General features: G+C 42.3%; 1 protein-coding gene across 4 annotated transcripts in view; it reads left to right on the top strand.

The window, feature by feature from the left end:
* The window catches only part of lrba (LPS responsive beige-like anchor protein), a 180,858-nt gene that overhangs the window by 94,739 nt on the left and 68,174 nt on the right, over nt 1–17,945 (top strand). For all 4 annotated transcript variants that reach the window (XM_041933032.1, XM_041933033.1, XM_041933031.1 and 1 more), the window contains exons 37-39: nt 10,230–10,354; nt 14,961–15,104; nt 16,963–17,099. In XM_041933032.1, the coding sequence (XP_041788966.1) occupies nt 10,230–10,354; nt 14,961–15,104; nt 16,963–17,099 (406 nt within the window). The remainder of the gene's footprint in view (nt 1–10,229; nt 10,355–14,960; nt 15,105–16,962; nt 17,100–17,945) is intronic.

The following is a 17,945-nucleotide window of genomic DNA, read 5'->3' as shown; positions in this document are numbered from 1 at the left end:
CTTACTACAGCGAGGACACTCGTGTATTTTTTTAAACAAATGATCGCATGAGAAGCAGCGGCAGCCAGATTCATCTCTACTTGTGTGCTTTCACTCCAGACTTAAATCACTATTATGATACGTAATACTGAATGTAATGCATGTGTTAAAGCGGAGCTCTGCACAGTGTCTGCGCTGCCTTGCGTGCACGTTTTAGGGACATTCTTTACATCACGGCTGCGCTGGTGCTGGTGCACGCAGGGCTGAAAAAGGAAATGGGACTCCAGCATGTCAGTGGAGATTATAACCATAGGAAACAAGAACATAACTGTTTAGAGTACACTGACTCTCGGAAATGCACAGCTCGAAGGGCAGGAAGACAGAGAGAGAGAGAGAGAGAGAGAGAGACGGGTGGAACGGGGGATGAGAGAGAGATATTTGTTACCGAAGCATCAAAAGTTGAGATGGAGACAAAGACAAGACAGGGACATTTTTTCCCCACATCCTTTCCTCTTGCTACAGTATAAACGAAACCACCGCCATGAGTGATCGCACAAATCTGTATGTAAAAGGTTGAGAGCGTGACTTGTTTGCTGGATGGAAAGCTCTGCAGCTGCTGACTTATCTGACCATCAGATTGCCTTTGCTGCATTTGTGAAAAGAATAAACACTGCAGCTGGATCCCCAGTTTCTCCTGACTCTGATTGAAACGCCAGGTTTTGCAGTTGCAATCATTTCTTCTCTGTCTATTGATTATTGCTCGTGTTCTAATCGTTGTAGCCAATCCGTTTGTTTCACCAAAATTAAATCAGGGCGGCTAAATTGCATCTACATTAAATAATCTCTGAAGTGAGTCTGTTGCTTTGCGCAGGACTTAGCTGGTCATTTTTAAGCGATAATGGCTTTTGGTTTGCTTAGAAATCGTTGCAGTCAAAACACAACCGTGACCCGATGTGCTGCGCGGTGGCAGCTGTAGCAGTCCACAGCTCCCGTCTCATCCGAAGCAGAGACGGTTGTTTCCTTTAGTCCAGATCCAGACTACTTTAAAACCAATTAGCGGAGGCTCGAGTTATGATCATCCATCTGCCTTGATGCAGTCATAAACATACAGCGTATACATAGCGCACGGAGCAATGCGAGCCTGCCTCCACTTGAGCTCATCTTTGTAAACTCTCTGCATCACGCGGGGATCTCCAACGCCAAAGTCCTTAAACGGGTTTAACGTGAAACCCTCCACCTCATTAATCATGCACGGTGACATGTGTCTGGGACAGAGGAGCTGTGATGGGGACAAAAGGGATGTTCCCTAAATCTCTGGGGAGGCTGTTCAAGTTTGACAGACTTGCGTTCCATCAGTTAAAATAACGTGCCACGAAGGCCCTACCGTGCAGTCTGGCTCATGGATATGAATTAGAATATAGCCTTAATGATAACATTTGCCTCCACTGTATATACAGTACAGTGGCGGGGGCTGTAAGGAATAGTAACAAAGTGTCATGGTGGAACATATTAACAGCTGATGATGTCCATATGTTTGCATGGTTAAGTGTTGCAGCGTAGACGGAGACTGGAAGAAATTCTACTCGATGGATCATTTAAGATGACCAAAAAAAAAAGCCAAGTGGTTCAGTTAAAGCTGGACTTTCAATCACTGTTGAGGAAATGAGTCATAATTTAAACATGGTCAAGTTTGCAGAAGCAGCAGGTGGACATTTGGAACGTTTTTCTGAACATCGGCCTCACTCAGAGGTAATGTTTTCGCTCTGGTTTGTTGGTTTGTTTGTCAGCAGGATTACGGAAAAACTACTGGTCTGATTTTCATGAAGTTTGGTGAAAGGGTGCAGCATGGGCCAAGGAAGAGCCCCTTGTTCACGTCACAGGGCGGATACACAAATTATTCTTCGCTTTTGTTAACATTGTGAGACAGAGCATTCGGCCTTATTGGAATAAATGTCATACATCTTAAAATCTAGCAGACGGTCACAAAGTTCAGTAGTGGCAAAGCCAATGTGATGACTCCTCATCACAATTCACATTCACAGGTACCAGCAATCCTCTGGGTTAGCCGACACACGTAGCTGCTCAAACTTCATGCAGAAAGCTGATGTTATGGAGCACTCGGGCACAGTTTCAAGGCAGAAACGGTGCAGTTCAAACTCAATCTGTAGAGATATTAAGGAAACAAGTTCGAAATTTAAGCTTCAAGAGAACAAACAATAGTCTTGACTTAGAAGTATTTTTTTCCTTGTGAACATTTCTTTCTGACAAGCTGCCATGTTGAAGATGTTAGTTCAGTCTAAGCCTTTAATATTTATGCATATGTAAATGATAAAGAGATTTACGTATGTGAAATATCTCCAACTTATAAATAAATGCACGGCTGAGATGATGAGGCTTCAGGCAGACTCAACCATATTTTGACATAATTCTCATACATTTGGAAATATATCTGGACATATATAGTTGTTGTGCTTGCAGATTTGCCTATTGTAGCAGTGGACTGTGGCCTTCTATTTCCAGTTCTTTTAAATTAGCTGAGCTGCTCTAAAGACTTTCCACGTAGTCGCAGCAGCTGCAGAAGTACCTGAAACGCTCTATATGCGCAGTATTATGCACAGTGACAGGTCACTGTAGTGCGTCAGTGAAACCGGAGGTGAAAATTGACAAGATGTTCTGAATTTAACCAATTTACCGTCACACATTTACATCCTCTGGATCCTCTTCTTCGTTTTTACACCATCGGTTTTGTCCGTCCTCTTCCTGGCAGCTGGGGGATGTAATGGAATCCTTGTTATGAAGAATGAAAGAAGCCCGCCATCCCAGAAAGACCAATTACACCATCCTACCTCCCTGCCTCGCTGCCTCGCTGCTCACAGCCCAGTGTGACTCTGTAGCAACTCTCAGATTTATGAGTTTCATATACCCTTAAGAAAGTATATGGCCTTGGTGGAGCAAGGTCATGATAAAAGGGTGCTGATCAATATCTGAATGAAAAACCATTTGGGAAGTTTTTAGGGCCTCTTTTTTCTCCTTTCTGCCTGGATGCAATATCTGCACAGTATCGATTGTCCGGGGCCAGTAGTTAGTCAAAGGCTATCTCCTTTGACTAACCCCTTTGCAGCGTGTCAGCCCCCCCTCTTCCTCGTGATAGATTGGTATGCTCCCAGCCACTGTAATTACACCATGGGACCAGCAGGTCATTTATTTTGCTACTTTCACCATTTGCCAAAAAATCGCCTTTATCTTTAGAATCCAGCGCTTTCTTGTGCAACCAAAGCTGGAAAAAGGCCACATAAAGCACCAAAGCCCCCCCGGTACAGAGAGAGAAAGACTGAAGATCATCCGTTACTCTGCTCGTATTCTTTCTGTAGATTTACTTAACGCCCCCATCCTTGTGTCTGAGTTCAAGTTCAGCACCGCCCTGAGAGAAGAAGACCGGCAGAGTTCAATAGGAGGCTCTGTGACGTTAAGAACTGATATTGATGGTAGATGGAGGGACAGACGGAGCAGTTTGTTCATTTGCTGTGATTTTGTGTTGCAGCAGTTGCAACACATACTCATTTATAGATAAACACTCGGTAGAGGAACAATTTTAGTGACAGAAAACAGAATTAGGTTAAAAATAAAACAGACTTCACAGTGTGTGAGATAGTATATGGGCTACAGAAAGCCTAATTATACTATAAACAGTATAAAACTGCTTTTTCTGCTTCTGAGGTCCAACATAACATCAGATGTTCATGAGATGTGATGCATTATTAAACTACACAAAACTTCCAGTATGAATATTATAATAAATCATTTAAAAAATATAGTATTTAAAATCCAAGACAGACTTTTATCAGAGGTGATGCTGTTTTCTCGCCCAGGTTATTTTCTCCAATGATGGCTACACGGCCATTATAGTTAGTCAGACTTCTGTTTATATGATCGTCTCAATCACATCACAGTGGACACACACACACACACACACACACACACACACGCTGTAAGTGTTGTATAATGGCACGGCCGTATGATGGAGAGAGGGGAGGAGGCGCTCATGAATAGCAGACAGCCTCGCTAGATGAGATTGCCGAGCCTCTTGGTCCTGCATCACACTGAAGCCGAACCAACAACAGACGAGTACACAGAGTTCAAGAGACGAGATAACGCTCATTCATTTATTGTTTAGTAAAATATGAGCAAACTCAAGGGCAGCATTTGTGTATTTTTTGCTGATTCTGTGTGGTTTCAAAATCAGAAACTACGCTGAAATTTCTGGTTTTTGCTTTTTTAAAACTTTAAAATCCTACTTTTCAATTTTTTCTTTGTGAGAAGAAACCCTTTACTGGTTTTGGCGTTTGAGGTGTAAGGTTAAACATCTCAGGTGTCATGTTTGCGTTAAAAATGTGAACTTTAAAAGAGAGAGAGGGGAAACAAAACCCTCCACACACTCCCCAGTCCGAGCTGACCTTGAGCTCGTTCTGCACGGTGTTTTTCTTTTGGGGTGTGTTGGAAACGTGGGTATGCCTTCAGATTTGTCACAGCATTCAAGATCAGCTCTGAAAGGTAGAGGTCAGAAGATTATTACAATGGGCCAGTAATGGCAGAATTATGCAACTCCGGTCCAGTGGATGTCCTCATTACCTCGCAGTAGTGGTGATAAATGGCCTTAAATGCATGTTGTCAAAATCAGAGGAAAAATGTGACTCTTCATCAAAAATACAGATGGTACCACTTCAGCGGCGTAGCAGGGGATGTCTGTGTGTACTATTTATTACATGGGAGATGCTTAGATCATTTAAATAAAGAAAACCATGAAGCTGTTTTTACATTAAATAAAAGCAGCGTTTTTTTTTTTTGATTGGAAAGCGTTCCTGTCTTTGGTCAATATTTACTGTCTTACTAAACACGACACTTTTCCTTTTACCTCCCATGAAATCTGATATAATTAGTGTGTAATTGTCTGGCTTTTTGTTGGTGAATTTACACTGAGTGTAATTGCTGCTAATTGGGAGCTGCACACTAAGCTGGTGGTAATTAGGGCTCGATTTGCATTATTTCATTTGGCTGCACTGCATTGTGGGGAGTGTGAAGCCTTTTGCCTCCCACCCATGGGAGTACTTTGATCAGCACAAGCCGGTGATGAGTATCACGCCCTCTTTTTTTTTCCTCTCTCTCTCCCCAGATCTCTTTTTGAGAGCTCTTGGATAAATTGGAGTTAATTGGGAGGAGTGGTAGGTGCTTATGCTGTCTTGGTAAGGAGTATGTGTGCACTCTGGTGTGTTTGCAGCAAATTCACCGAAAAGGGAGTTAACAAGAGGATGGACTTTGTTTCAGTCTGAGTGAATTTTTTAATTATAGTTTATCCTCTTTTATTACATATGTTGTACAAATTCTCCATCACAGATCTGTTGCAGTGTAGGATCACTTACTGCACCATATTTAAATTGATACTGAAAATAGAAAAATTAAATGACTTGATCCTGTGATTGATAATAAGGACGGGCAAAATTACATGTGGACTGTCATTTAAGGGGATGAGATGGAAGTGTCGGCGGGTCTGTGACCCGAACATTACCTCTGGTAAATCTTGTAAACAACATTAGCCAAGGTGAATTAACATACACACATGTAGACGGCCTCCTGCAAACCTCATCGGAGTGGGAAGGATAAGCATTAATGCACATGTAGAAAATCACTCCGGCAAGACTTAATCATGCCAAACAATTTCAGTGGGAAGGTATTTGGTCCTGTTTCATTTTAATTTGAGTCTGGAGATACCATCGAAGCCATGGCTGCCACCGTTTGACAAAGAGCCACTGCTCGAGCAACCAGTCCTTAACATGACAAATCCTCAATCTACCCCTGCTCTGCCGTTTCTTCTAAACACATGGTTTATGCAAATCAAAGCAAAATGATCTGGGGGATAGCAGCAATGTTTGAGCAATTTGAGGGCTGCCAATAGGGACTGGCATTAATATAAAATAAGCAAGGAGAGAAATCTCTTCTGCATATGCAGCTCTCATTGACTGTCCCCAAATTAATTTAGCTGAAAGGTTATGAACGGCTGTTTGTGCCGAAGTGCAGTCACTTGTAGTGATATATGAAAGCATATTCACTCTGCATGTCCTGCTTGCTATGATAAAGGTGATGTTATTATTTGCATAGTATAAAATGCTTTGAAGATAAACCCGTGCAAACAGTCATATTTTCTCTGCGTGTTCACCCAGGGTGAATTCTGCCTTTCCCAAACAGCTCAATTCAATTGAAATAAAATAATAAGGAAGGAAGCAGGATTTTTTTCTTGGTCTTAGCAGTTTTTAATGTTAGTTTAAAAACAAAAGTAACTTTTTGAGACTGAAAGTGGTGGAAAAACAGTCTCTGGATGATCCTGTGTGATTGAATCTTGATGGATAGATGGATCATTTGTCCTTGTCGGCAAACACACGATTTTGCTGAGAAATCGCAGCTCTATCAAACTTTCAGGACCTGCAGAGAAAATCTATTAACATGTTTTGAACAGGCCGTTTGATAATGATGAGCAGTCGTGGCCCTTGTGCACAACGAATCCAAATAATATATGATGATTAATGGAGGTGCCTTGGAAGTGGATTGGGATTGTTAATTTTCAGGTTTCTTAATGTTAGATTAGTGTTATATTCAGGGTAACATTACCTTTAATACCCCCCTGGGAAATTGGTTTTCCTACAACAAAGGAAAGAAAATAATATCAAGACTGGTATAAAATTCAAGAAGCAAAAAGAAAAAAATATTTCTTTTTTTAATTTTATTTGGCTAAAATTGTGACAATAGCATTTTCGCTAACTAGCGCTATAATAGACTTTATTTTGACTAGTACATTAAAAACACGTTCAAATTATGGGTCCTCGGCTGTGGATTCGTCCCAGCATTTCCACACGGATGTAAATAAATGTCCTCCTTGCTTTTTGTTTGGGTAAAACAAGCAGCTATGTGTCAGGGAGTAGTTTACTGCGGAGGACATAGTTAATGTAGCTCACTTGGCCCTCCACTTTTCTAAATGCTGTTCTTTCCAAATAAGCATTTCATTAATCCTGAACCAGCTCTCAGACTGAGCTCGCCTCACAATTCAACCATTTATTTTGCGTGTCGCCTCATGATGCCAGATCTGCTTGGGTGCCTGCTCTGTTTTGATGTAAATGGACAATTTAATAGCGCAATTGAAATTTTAGGGAGCCCACCAGTAAAATATGTCCGTGCAGCGTGTTGATGGTTTGTGTTGAGTTGATTAAATCGAAGGCATAACAGTTTTGTTAACTGATTAGGGAGACGGAGCATCAGGGCCACATAAAAGGAGAAACCCGAGCTCCCCCATTCCTCCTCCGTGTTGGTAAACTTCCTTAAATTTACAGCTCCAGAGTCCTGAAGTGCATCCAAAAGATGTTTGAAAAGGAAGAAAAAGCTAATGACTATTTACTACCTCACATAAAACTCCTCCGGACTCTGTTTCATCAGTAGCCAATGTGGTCTCTATTAATACGCACAAACTCAGAGCTCGAGCATGTTGGCCTGCAGTGATATATGTTTAAGTTACGCTCAGATTTTAAAAGAACACACACTCCCTCTGTCAGACCGTCTCTCTCCCCCACTATCATCATCAGACAACAGTCGCTGCAGCCTTAACGAGGCGGCCTTCCAGACACCTTTTACGACCGAACTAATTACTAATTACACAAGTGGTTGGCGTGCGCCACAGCACAACGCTGGCCCTTTGTTATTTTAATTGTTGTTATTTTGAAGAATGGCGCTTCGGTAAATTCTGCCAAGGATGCCCGAGGAGGATGGATGAGCTCTGAATAATTTATCATCTTTGTGGAAACACACTCGGTGTGTGGTATGGGGGTCGCATAGCGCTGTACATCTCCATTCTTGTTACGGCGGCACTCTCATTGTGGATTGATGACGAGGTATCTTTCATCGTGCGTCCACCTCTTCTAGCACCCCATCATTAGCACTTCCATTGTCGCCTGTTCATGGCGCACTGGATGAATATGACTGGCAGAGGTGCCCCCCCCCCCCACATGCAGTGACTAATTACTCCAGCCAATGGCTCCCCTCCTGATGGATTAATGTGCATTGTGTGAGTCGGACAGACCCCCCTCCGCCGTGAGATGAGAGACGAGTGCGTCCTGATTCGGAGCTCTGCGCTGTGCACAACCTCGATAATTATTTTCATAGATGAATACCGTTGCAGGCAGGATGATGAAGTGGCCATTTGCGTTCAGAGACTATCACATGCAAACATGGAGCAGGGTCTTTGTCACCGGTGAGAAATCTGGCCCTGCACAGACCTGCGTCCCTTGTGTCTTTCCAACTTGCATTCTGCACACACACACACACACACACACACACACACACACACACTCACTCTGTTCACTCTAAATATACCAACCCTATATTCCCATTCATGCCATTTCCTGAATTTCACAAACATCTTCTCATATCGCAGCTGTGCTCTCTGAACTAAATGCACTCTGCAGAGCGTTTTACATCCAGACTTTAGATATGAGCAGCAGCCACTCTCCACTCATCATCCAGCCTTTTGAGACTGATTCTTTTTTTTTCCTTGTGCAGATAAATCAAATAATCAATGGTTTTCATTACCCAGGGCATACAGTGTTTTAAAGGACCCGCTTGGAAATTGTATTTATTTTCTTGCGTAAAGCTCCTTTCCCTTTTAGAGGCCCCTGTGTGATCATTGGTGTTGGACTGAAGATTTGTGAGGAGCCCCCGGCCAGAGCAGCGTTCAAGAGTAGATCCCATAAAGTACGCTGGGGTTCTCCCGTCACAGCTTATGCCACTGAAACCATAAACTGTGTCTTCCTACACCTTCACAGAATACACCGCGGCCACTAATATATAACCTGCTCGTGGTTTTGTTTTTATTATTCTAGAAATATTTTGCATTGTTTAAAGCTTGGTATGTCTTTCTTATGATGCTTTTTGTGCTTTTTCATGGTTTTAATCATCTGAAATAGGTCTGTCTGTGGAATGGAAAGCTGTTGTGTGAACCCACATGCTTTGTAGATAAGGCATACTGTAACTGAATTGCGTGAGAGCATCGTTCCTGCTGGTCATTTTCACTTTTCACGCAGCACAGCAGAATTAAAGTATATATTACAGCATTTCATGAGCCTAATAGCCACTGCTAAATTGTTGCAGTGGGTTTTAGGAGCACAAACTAACTCCAGGACAAGCCCAGACCAGGATTTTCTTATTTCCTAAAAGTGTTTTTGTCATGAGAACATTTAGTTCAAGTGAAATGACTATTTGACTCGAGTCAGACAGTCAGGATTTAGTCTCACTGTGTGTGTTGCTGGTCCCTCCCCACCTGAGTTGTTAATCATTAACACATGAGCTGTTTTTACATTTAAAGAAGTGGATTTCTGTGGTGCTCAATTGACACACAAACAGCTTTGTTATGCACAAAAAAGTTAGGAAAAAACACTTTAAACTGGAAAAGAAGAAAATGACTTGTAATGAGAAAAAATATTTTCTTCCACTTTGTTGAGCCTCCAAGTTGTAGGTAATGAATATTTTAGATGATATTCTAATTAAGTCACTTCCAAAAATAGAAGTGGTATTTCATTATAGGCAGGTACACAGTGCACATGCACAATGCTTTGTGGCAGTGACTCCTCATTAAAAGTTAACACTTTCTTTTCCTTGAGAGCGGGATGATTTACTGGCCGGGCCCGGTAAAGGGAGATGTAAAGTGCAAAGAAAAATGGGTGCTGCAGACATTGATTAATATTGGTAATGCTATCCACCCCCCTCCTCTGTGTTTGTAATGGCCTTCTCCTTATCCCGCCAGCCCGAGTCCTGACAAGAGGTATCCTGCTGGGCTTAAAATGAGTCTAGAATGGAAGCACGTGCCACGAAAGTGTGTGGAAAATGATCAAGCTGTCATTTGCCCATTCCACTGCGATGTATAGCGCTCGGTTCACCTTCTCAAAGGGAGAGAAGCAGGAAAATAAAGCAAAGAAAGGGGGGAGCACCTTATCCTCTCACATGATACTGCCATTGTCAAGGACAGGTTACAATGATTTGGGGTCTGAGCTTGTGTCTGACTGAATGTATTTAAAGAGTGATTCTGAGGGTTAAAAAAAGCACCAAACACAATGCCGGCTTTATGCATGCTCGCTCGGACCGAGTGCTAATGCTGGGCGGCTATACCATGCTGGCTGGTAATTGCTAACACATGTGCTACCTCTGTCTCGTTGCAGCCGGCCGAGGGAGTTCTGGCGCCTGGACTACTGGGAGGACGATTTAAGGCGGCGACGTCGCTTCATCAGGAACCCCACCGGATCCACTCACTCAGAGGCTACGCTCAAAGCGGCGGCCGAACACGGTCAGTCCCATCCACCGAGTCCCTGCCTGTTGTTTGCACTCCCTTTTTTTACTTCTTGGTGGTAGCACCGGGTACAAGGTAATAAAAATTAGTCTTCCCGCTGCAATAAAAAATTTATTGTACCACAAGACACAGTAAAATAGCACCCTCATTTGAATTTCACAAAGGTAATTTCATACCCTGCCACCCATTATGCAAAGCTGCTAATAATCAAACTGAGTGTTAGCATGCTCTGAAGTCAGTATCTATGAATGAGATTAAATGTGAAATTTTGTTCATTCTTTTCTCTTGGCTGCGTAACAGTGGCTGATATCAGTGGTAAGTAACCCTCATGCTCCCGCGTCTATTTTTTTTCCCATGTTGTGATTTTTGTGTTTGAATGAGGGGTCATTTTGAGATTTATGCCTTTGATGCATTCCTTCATGGGACAATTTGCAAGATCAGAGGAAAACATAATGAAATATGTACCTTTTGTAGTCAAAATGAAATGCATTTTGGGGTGTGTAATTGCGGTGCGTAATTCATTGATTGAATGTCCTCTGTTGTTAAATCCAAACAAGTTTTATGGGTGAAACACAAATTGCAGTCTACCAAACATTTCCATTGAAGAAAGAGTCCACATTATACTTAAGATGTGGGAAAATTTCATGTGGTTTTAAAAAAAAGTCATCAATACTCCCAGAGTACAGAGTTGTCGCTAAAACTAACAGCATTGATTGCTTTTTCTTAAGTATTGGAACCGGTCGGATCAATTTCTCATTGTTTCTGTGCACTCCTCTATAGAGACAGGTACCGGTTTTCAATAAACCTCATCTGAGAACAGCATAACATTCCCAGCAGTTAAAACCACAGTATCTAAATGACACATGTCCCGGCATTAACACCAGGAGTCGCATTTCTCTCCTCGAGTGCATGTAATCCCTCATTTCTGCAAAGATCCAGCACACACCAGGGTTTGCAATCATCGCCTGCGTTTACCAGCCCGATCAATTACTCTCACCAATAAATGGACGGAAAATGTCCTCAATGCCTCACCTGCGAAAGTCCCCTTAAATGTGACATCATTCCCAAAGACAAATGGCAGGTGTGACAGGAGTCAATAAGAATGTGATCTAAAAGCAATAAGTGTTGGGGATCCCAGGATCCTGGGAGACCTCCGGTCTGCAGTAATGGCTGCAGCGTGGGGGCAGCTGGAGACCGAGGCCTGAGTCCAGCTGGTCTCTGCAGCGAGCGTCTGAACTTTACTTTGTTTCCATCTTAATTCCTCCTTGTTTTCCCTTCAGCTAGATCATGATGGAGAGCAGACACATCACTTGTGTTCTGTCGCCGACTTCTTAAAGCTAGCGAAAACGTGCCGAAGCCGCTCGGTGTGCTGCTTATTGGGGTATTTTGTCTGGTGTTCAATTTTATTCAAAACCGTTACAGCTGCGTGTGCTGCATATATTCATCACTGTGGGGGGAGGAGAAAAAAAAGAGGCAAATTCCTGCAAACAACATTTGGTTTCAAAGTCAAGTCTGTGTAAAAATAGCCAGCAGCCAGTTGTGGCACGGGTATGCTACCTCAAGAGAGTATACCGCCTGGCTGAAGTATGGGAATATATCATTAAAATAACTCTCTGACATTGAAGCCTGACGGCATCCATTTTCTGATGTAACCTTTCGTCTTGTTTTAGTCGACCCGACATTTGTTACGGAAGTGCAGCTCAAGATGAGAATGCAGGGCTGAGTTTTCAAACGGAGCACAAAGGTCATATCTGGCTGTAATTATATTCATCAGATGCAGGGGAGAAAATGCAGCCTCACTCCCTAAGAAAATATTTAGTATAAGATAAAGCCTGAATTTACCCTAATTTTCGAGCTACTTGTGGCTGCGCTTTTCAAATCTCACGCATGATCGTAAAATTAGAAGCAATGGAAAATATTTAGCATTTTTCACTGAGTGATCTATAGTAACAGCTTTCGCACCCCCCCTTTTTAAGAAGAGGGAAATGCATGTTGTTTCCTTTTTTAAACATGGAGGAAAATGTGCATTTGTGTGTTAAGGATATGGACAACTGTTATCATTCATACTGTGCCAAGATGATTTCCACAGGAGAGCCTGTGGCTGCCAGTAGCCTTCAGTAGGCTGTTATGTATTTACGGCTGGAAAGAACCATCTTTTCTGGGGATTGATTCGGTCTGGTCCCGGGCCCGTGTACCAGAGGTGGCAGAGTAAATACCTGAAGACTAATGTCTCTGTTCTGGTAATCAATACTCGCCTCATGACCACACTCCTGGCTACGCTCCCGTTAAAAACAAATTTGTTAATTTTGACAATTTAATTGCTGTGGACCATGCATGCCTTGACTTGTGTAAGCAGGTAGTTGAACCTCGCAGTCGGGAAATGGGCTCTTGGAAAAAGCAGAACCTGTTGGGATTTACGCACGTTTCTGCTCCCTGTGTGATGAGTGATGAGGTTGAAGTGCAGATTTATATGTTAATGTGGCACGCTCGCTCTTTGCATGGGTTCTTTATCATTATAACCTTTTTGAATTATACTTAAATTTTTTTTCTTATTGTCATTGCTATGAATTTTATTTCTAACAATTTTAGTTAATTTGAGTTAATTCCATATTTTACACTCACTCACTTTTATGTTTTAAGCCCAACTGATGCGAGTTTGTGCTCTGAAGTCGTCCATATGATTACACACACACACACACACACACACACACACACACACACACACACACCACCAAAACCTCAGATGTCAAACTGAAAGAAGGAAAAACTAAACAGTATCTACTTCAGGAGTGAGAAATTAGCACATAGCCTGTCACTTGTGTGTCTTTTATGTGTGCCGGCTGATAAGTGACAGAACTCTGGTCAAACTAGCTTTTCTTGACGTTCGGCGAGACTCGCGGCCCATTATTTCTGTTGACTTCGGCGTATGTTATGCTGAGGAACTATTAATAACGTGTGTGAGGGTAATGGAAGGAGCACGAGTCACGAGGTTTAGTTGCATCAGACTGTGTGTTTGAAAGGCTTCGTGCTGTGTGTTAGCAGCTCTCGTGTGTTGGGGTGAGGATCGCAGTGAAACGCAGAGAAGTTCAAATACACCTCTGTTTTTCAAGCTCATGATCAGTCCCCTGTCCACTTGCTTTGGTGTGAACACAATGGCATGTGGTACGTATTAGAGGAGCTGGTAGTAATTTCAGTGCTGCTAACTAAAGAATCCTCCAGGGAGGCTTAATTACAGGAAGACCATTCTAAATATCAGTGAGCTGCATATTTTCCATGACAAGAGATTTTTTATCCCAGCTCTTTTAGCAGTTTCAAAGTATACAGCCACATGACGCCACTGCATTTTTAGGAAGTCCAACTGATCTCCCCTCAGGTGATGGTGAAAAAAAATCCATTAGGCATGTGTTCATTGTCTCATTGGATTAAAACTGTGTTGCTTTTACCAGAATGCCGCACTAGAAAACATGCACAGACGCAGCGAAAGCTCTCACTATATTGCCAGCTATGTTTACAAAGCAGGAAGACTCACCAGCCAGCCTTTGTAATGCAGACTTGTGTCTGTGGATCCTTACCATGCACCACTGGGGAATGCACGGCTCTGTAAATGTTTGCAGATTACCATTTTTCTTAAATAATCCATTTGGAACCTCATGTCATGTTCAGTTGAACTCAAAATGGGCAGTGTACGACCCTCATTTTGTTTAAATGTGTTTGAATAATATTTGTGTGAAATGGTGTTTTGTTTTGATGTATGTTTAATGGCGAAATGCATTTAGGGGTTAGGATTATGTCAGTCTTTTGTCTTTCATTCCGCTCGTTTTTCGGTTTGTCTGCCCTCATGTAACTCTGCAAGTCTGTGAATGCAACACGAGTCAGCGTTGCTCCTCGCTGATGAATCGAGGCTGAGCACCAGTGCTGATCACCTTAGACAATAGTTTAATTGGAGGGTACACCCACTGTGCTTTACAAAAGCTAGCCTTCTTTTCTGTTGGCAAAAGTTCACACCCACCTCTGGAAGCTGACGGAAATAAGACATCATAAAGGTAATTTTTCTTTAAATTAAAACTGTGTTACTTCACTAAATAGTCTCAAATCGATGTGCGTTTTCTGAACAGTGGTAAATGAATGCAGCTTTGAAAATAAAATTGTGGAATATACTCAAATGAAGATTTAAAGTGAGGTTGTTGTGACAATCACTGATTTGAATCAGCAGTTTTATTTATTTGCAGTTTCATCACTAGCAGCTGAAACTAAGGCGGTGGGAAAAAACTCATCGCTCACATTAGAGCACGACGACGTTTACTCGTCAATCTGTGATGAGGAGCAAAAATAACTTTTCCACTGTCACTTTTTTTTTCTTTGGAATGATTGTTTATCATTGCTGTTTTTTGCCTACCGAGAAAAGACGTCGGGTTTCCGTTAAAAATAAAATCTGCTCAAACACGAAAGCTGTCAAACTCTCCTCTGAAATAAAGTTAAACAGGTTTATTGTGTTAACCGGCAATGCGATAATGAAATGTAGCCCCATGCACAACACTCTGTATGACCTTTCTAACTGTAATGTGTTAAAGGTAGAATAAAAAGCCCGTTTTCCTCCCTCCAGCGTCCGAGGAGGATATTCTCAAAGGCAAGCAGTCTCTCAGGAGTCAGGCCGTGGGAAATCAGAACTCGGAGAGCGAGACATTGCTTGACGGAGACGATGACACTCTGTCATCCTTAGAGGAGAAGGACCTGGAGAACTTAACAGGTAAAGAAATGGCTCATCCTCCTCACCTCTCATACCTCCCTGTCACTCTCCCCCCTCCCAGTCCTGCTGTTTGTCCTGCAGCCCAGACAAAATAAAGAAATAAGGTCATTGGAATTTAATATCTATCCTGTGCACTTCTACTGTTTTTATATAGCACTTTGTCTCGTGCACTGGCACTCATATCTCCCATCACAGGATTTTCCTACTTGATGATGCTGTTTTTCTTCGATATCAGGCATTTTTTATAAATGCACATCTTGAAGCGTTAATTGTTTGAAAATGCAGGTTGCTTATGTGCAAGGAAAGCCGGCTTTTAAACAAAGCCTTTCCCAGAATCAAACCCCTGCACAGCTCTTTCATTATGGCACCACTATCATAGGTGAGCACTGCATGAAAACAGTTATCTGCAGCTTTCTGTCTGCCACTGGAGGTCTCGCTGCACAAACATACACACAGGCCTGAGCAGCAGCTCTCTAAACACCTTTTTTTTTTTTTTTTTTAAATCCAGCAGTAGCCCAGTTTATCCCAGGATGCTCACCCAGAAATGGAGCATCATCTGATTGAAGAAAGCAGCCTTGCCTAAATAAAACCTCCCCTGCATGAGCCCATGCACAGCCTTATATTCAATTCAGCCCACGATGCTGTCAGCCCTTTGTTGCTTTTGATACATCTGTTATTTAAATACTCTTAATTAAATATCATATAGTCCGCTAATCGGATTGCACTGTAATCCGCGTTTTTCCGTGCAGCGACAGAAAGCTCTGCAGACTAAAGCTGCATTAATGGGGCTCAGAGTGCTATTAAAATAACGCAACTGGATGACAATAGGATTAAAGGTTGAATCCTGTCTAATAAAGTGATGTGTGCAGTGCGAGGACCGAGCAGAGAGCCTCGGCCTCCCCTCCCCTCTTAAGCAGCTGTCTGCTTCAGGTGTAATTGAATGTCTTTGACTGAATGGAACAAAAAAAAAATGTTATTTCAAGCCACGGATAACATGTCAGTACTCGCGGGGTTCAGGAGAGGCAGAGGAATGGATATATCTGTTTATTCCATCCGTTTGCGCGAGTGTGAGGGCGCTGTGGGAAATCAGGCCGGGCTGCGAGCCTCCTCTCTCCGCAGCGCACATCTGCAAATACAATGGCTCATATGTGGCGCGCCGGGCAGAGCCTCCACCCACAGCTCCCCTGAGCCGGGCTCTCATTGTCATACTGGCATAAATTAAGATTGATGAGAGATTAAACAGAGCTTCAGCCAACCTGCCGCAATCAATGGATCCTGACTGACAGTCGATTTTTGTCAATTATGTCTCAAAGTTTTGCACTTTGTGTTATTTTACTGCGAGCTTCAGGACAGTTTGGCCTGTAGTGTTTTATTTTTGATAGCTGTGCATCACACAGTGGGCAGCATATAGTGCTGCATGGCTCTTAGTTCATCTCAAGTCATCGATTAATTGCTGAATTTCAATTAAAGGAGGAAAATTGCGCAAAGTGTTAGAAGTAGCCGCAAAGCGTTTAGCCTCACAATCTTAATATTCTGCAACTCTAATGCAAAATAGTTGGAAATTAGTAAAATTATTTGCCTCGGCTTTAAAAAAGAAGCACAAATTATCGTTATGTTTGGCGTGTTTATGTTCACCACCACGTCCAGGACTGAAGGCCTGCAGCGTGTTTCTAACCCTCCTTAGTAGCTCAGTGAAGCCCGTGTTCAGTTTTATACGTTTATCTTTACACGTTGGTGGCTTTTCTTTTTAAAAATTAAAAAAAAAAAAAAAAAAAAAAAGCCATCGTTTTTGCCCCACTTGTTAGAGAGGAGATACCCCCTGCTCGTGTTTCTCACCGGCGTGTGCCTCTTCCTCCAGCCCCGGTGAACTTCAGCACCAGCGCTCAGCTGGTGGCTCCGGCCGTGGTGGCGAAAGGCACCCTGTCCATCACCGCCTCCGAGCTCTACTTCGAGGTGGACGAAGACGATCCGGCCTTCAAGGCCATCGATCCGAAGGTAAGAGACTGCAGCTCCATTGATCAGGTCTCAAACTGTCCCTGATTGAAGCCTCTCCCGCAGTGCTGCTCAGTGCAGGCTTCTAGTGGATCACTGACGAATATCTGTCATATCTCAGTATGCACAACTCTACTATTTTAAATGAGCAATGTTTTAAATGAACGTTTGTATTTGCACGTTTTCATCTGATAATGTGTCTGTCAGTCTGTCGCTGAAGTTAAAATGTGGCTGAACTGAAAAGGAGAATTTTTTTCTCTTTAGAATAATTTTTCGGAATGAATTTTTAACGTCTTTTTTTTTCCTTAATGAACATTTTGCAAAGTATCTAAAATTTAACACCACGACAGCGTTTAATATTGTTTAGTGGTGGGAAGAGATTTAGTGTTAATTTAAAAAAATACTAATCACATTGTCTTTATGGGTGAAACGTAAGGAGCAGGCCTTCACATGAGCATTTTACAGCACATCCCAAAAATTAAAATAGCAAAAAAATACAAATAAAAAATTGCCCTGATTTAAAAAACTAAATAAATAAACAGTGAAATTTGGGTTAATTCTACTAGTTATTTCAGTGCTAACTTCACATTAGCTCCAGAAGGCTGCTGACCCACAGGTGGTTGTTGGGTTTGTTCACTTTAACACCCCATGAAAAATGCCGGATTTGTTTTTCAATTTGTGTAGCCGTGTATTAAAAAGGTGTTCATCTGAATAATATCCACATTTATTTGAGTGTGGATTTTCTATAAAATGAAGATGACGGTAAAGGTCTGGTAGAAGCTGCAACGCCGCGTTAGTCAGATTAAAGCCGGAGTTTAGCTGCAGGCCCTCGGCTGCAGAGGTGCTCTC

The sequence above is a fragment of the Chelmon rostratus genome, chromosome 3 (genome assembly GCF_017976325.1).
Source record: "Chelmon rostratus isolate fCheRos1 chromosome 3, fCheRos1.pri, whole genome shotgun sequence".
In the NCBI taxonomy this organism is placed as follows: Eukaryota; Metazoa; Chordata; class Actinopteri; order Chaetodontiformes; family Chaetodontidae; genus Chelmon; species Chelmon rostratus.
This window is presented reverse-complemented; position numbering and strand designations above follow the sequence as displayed.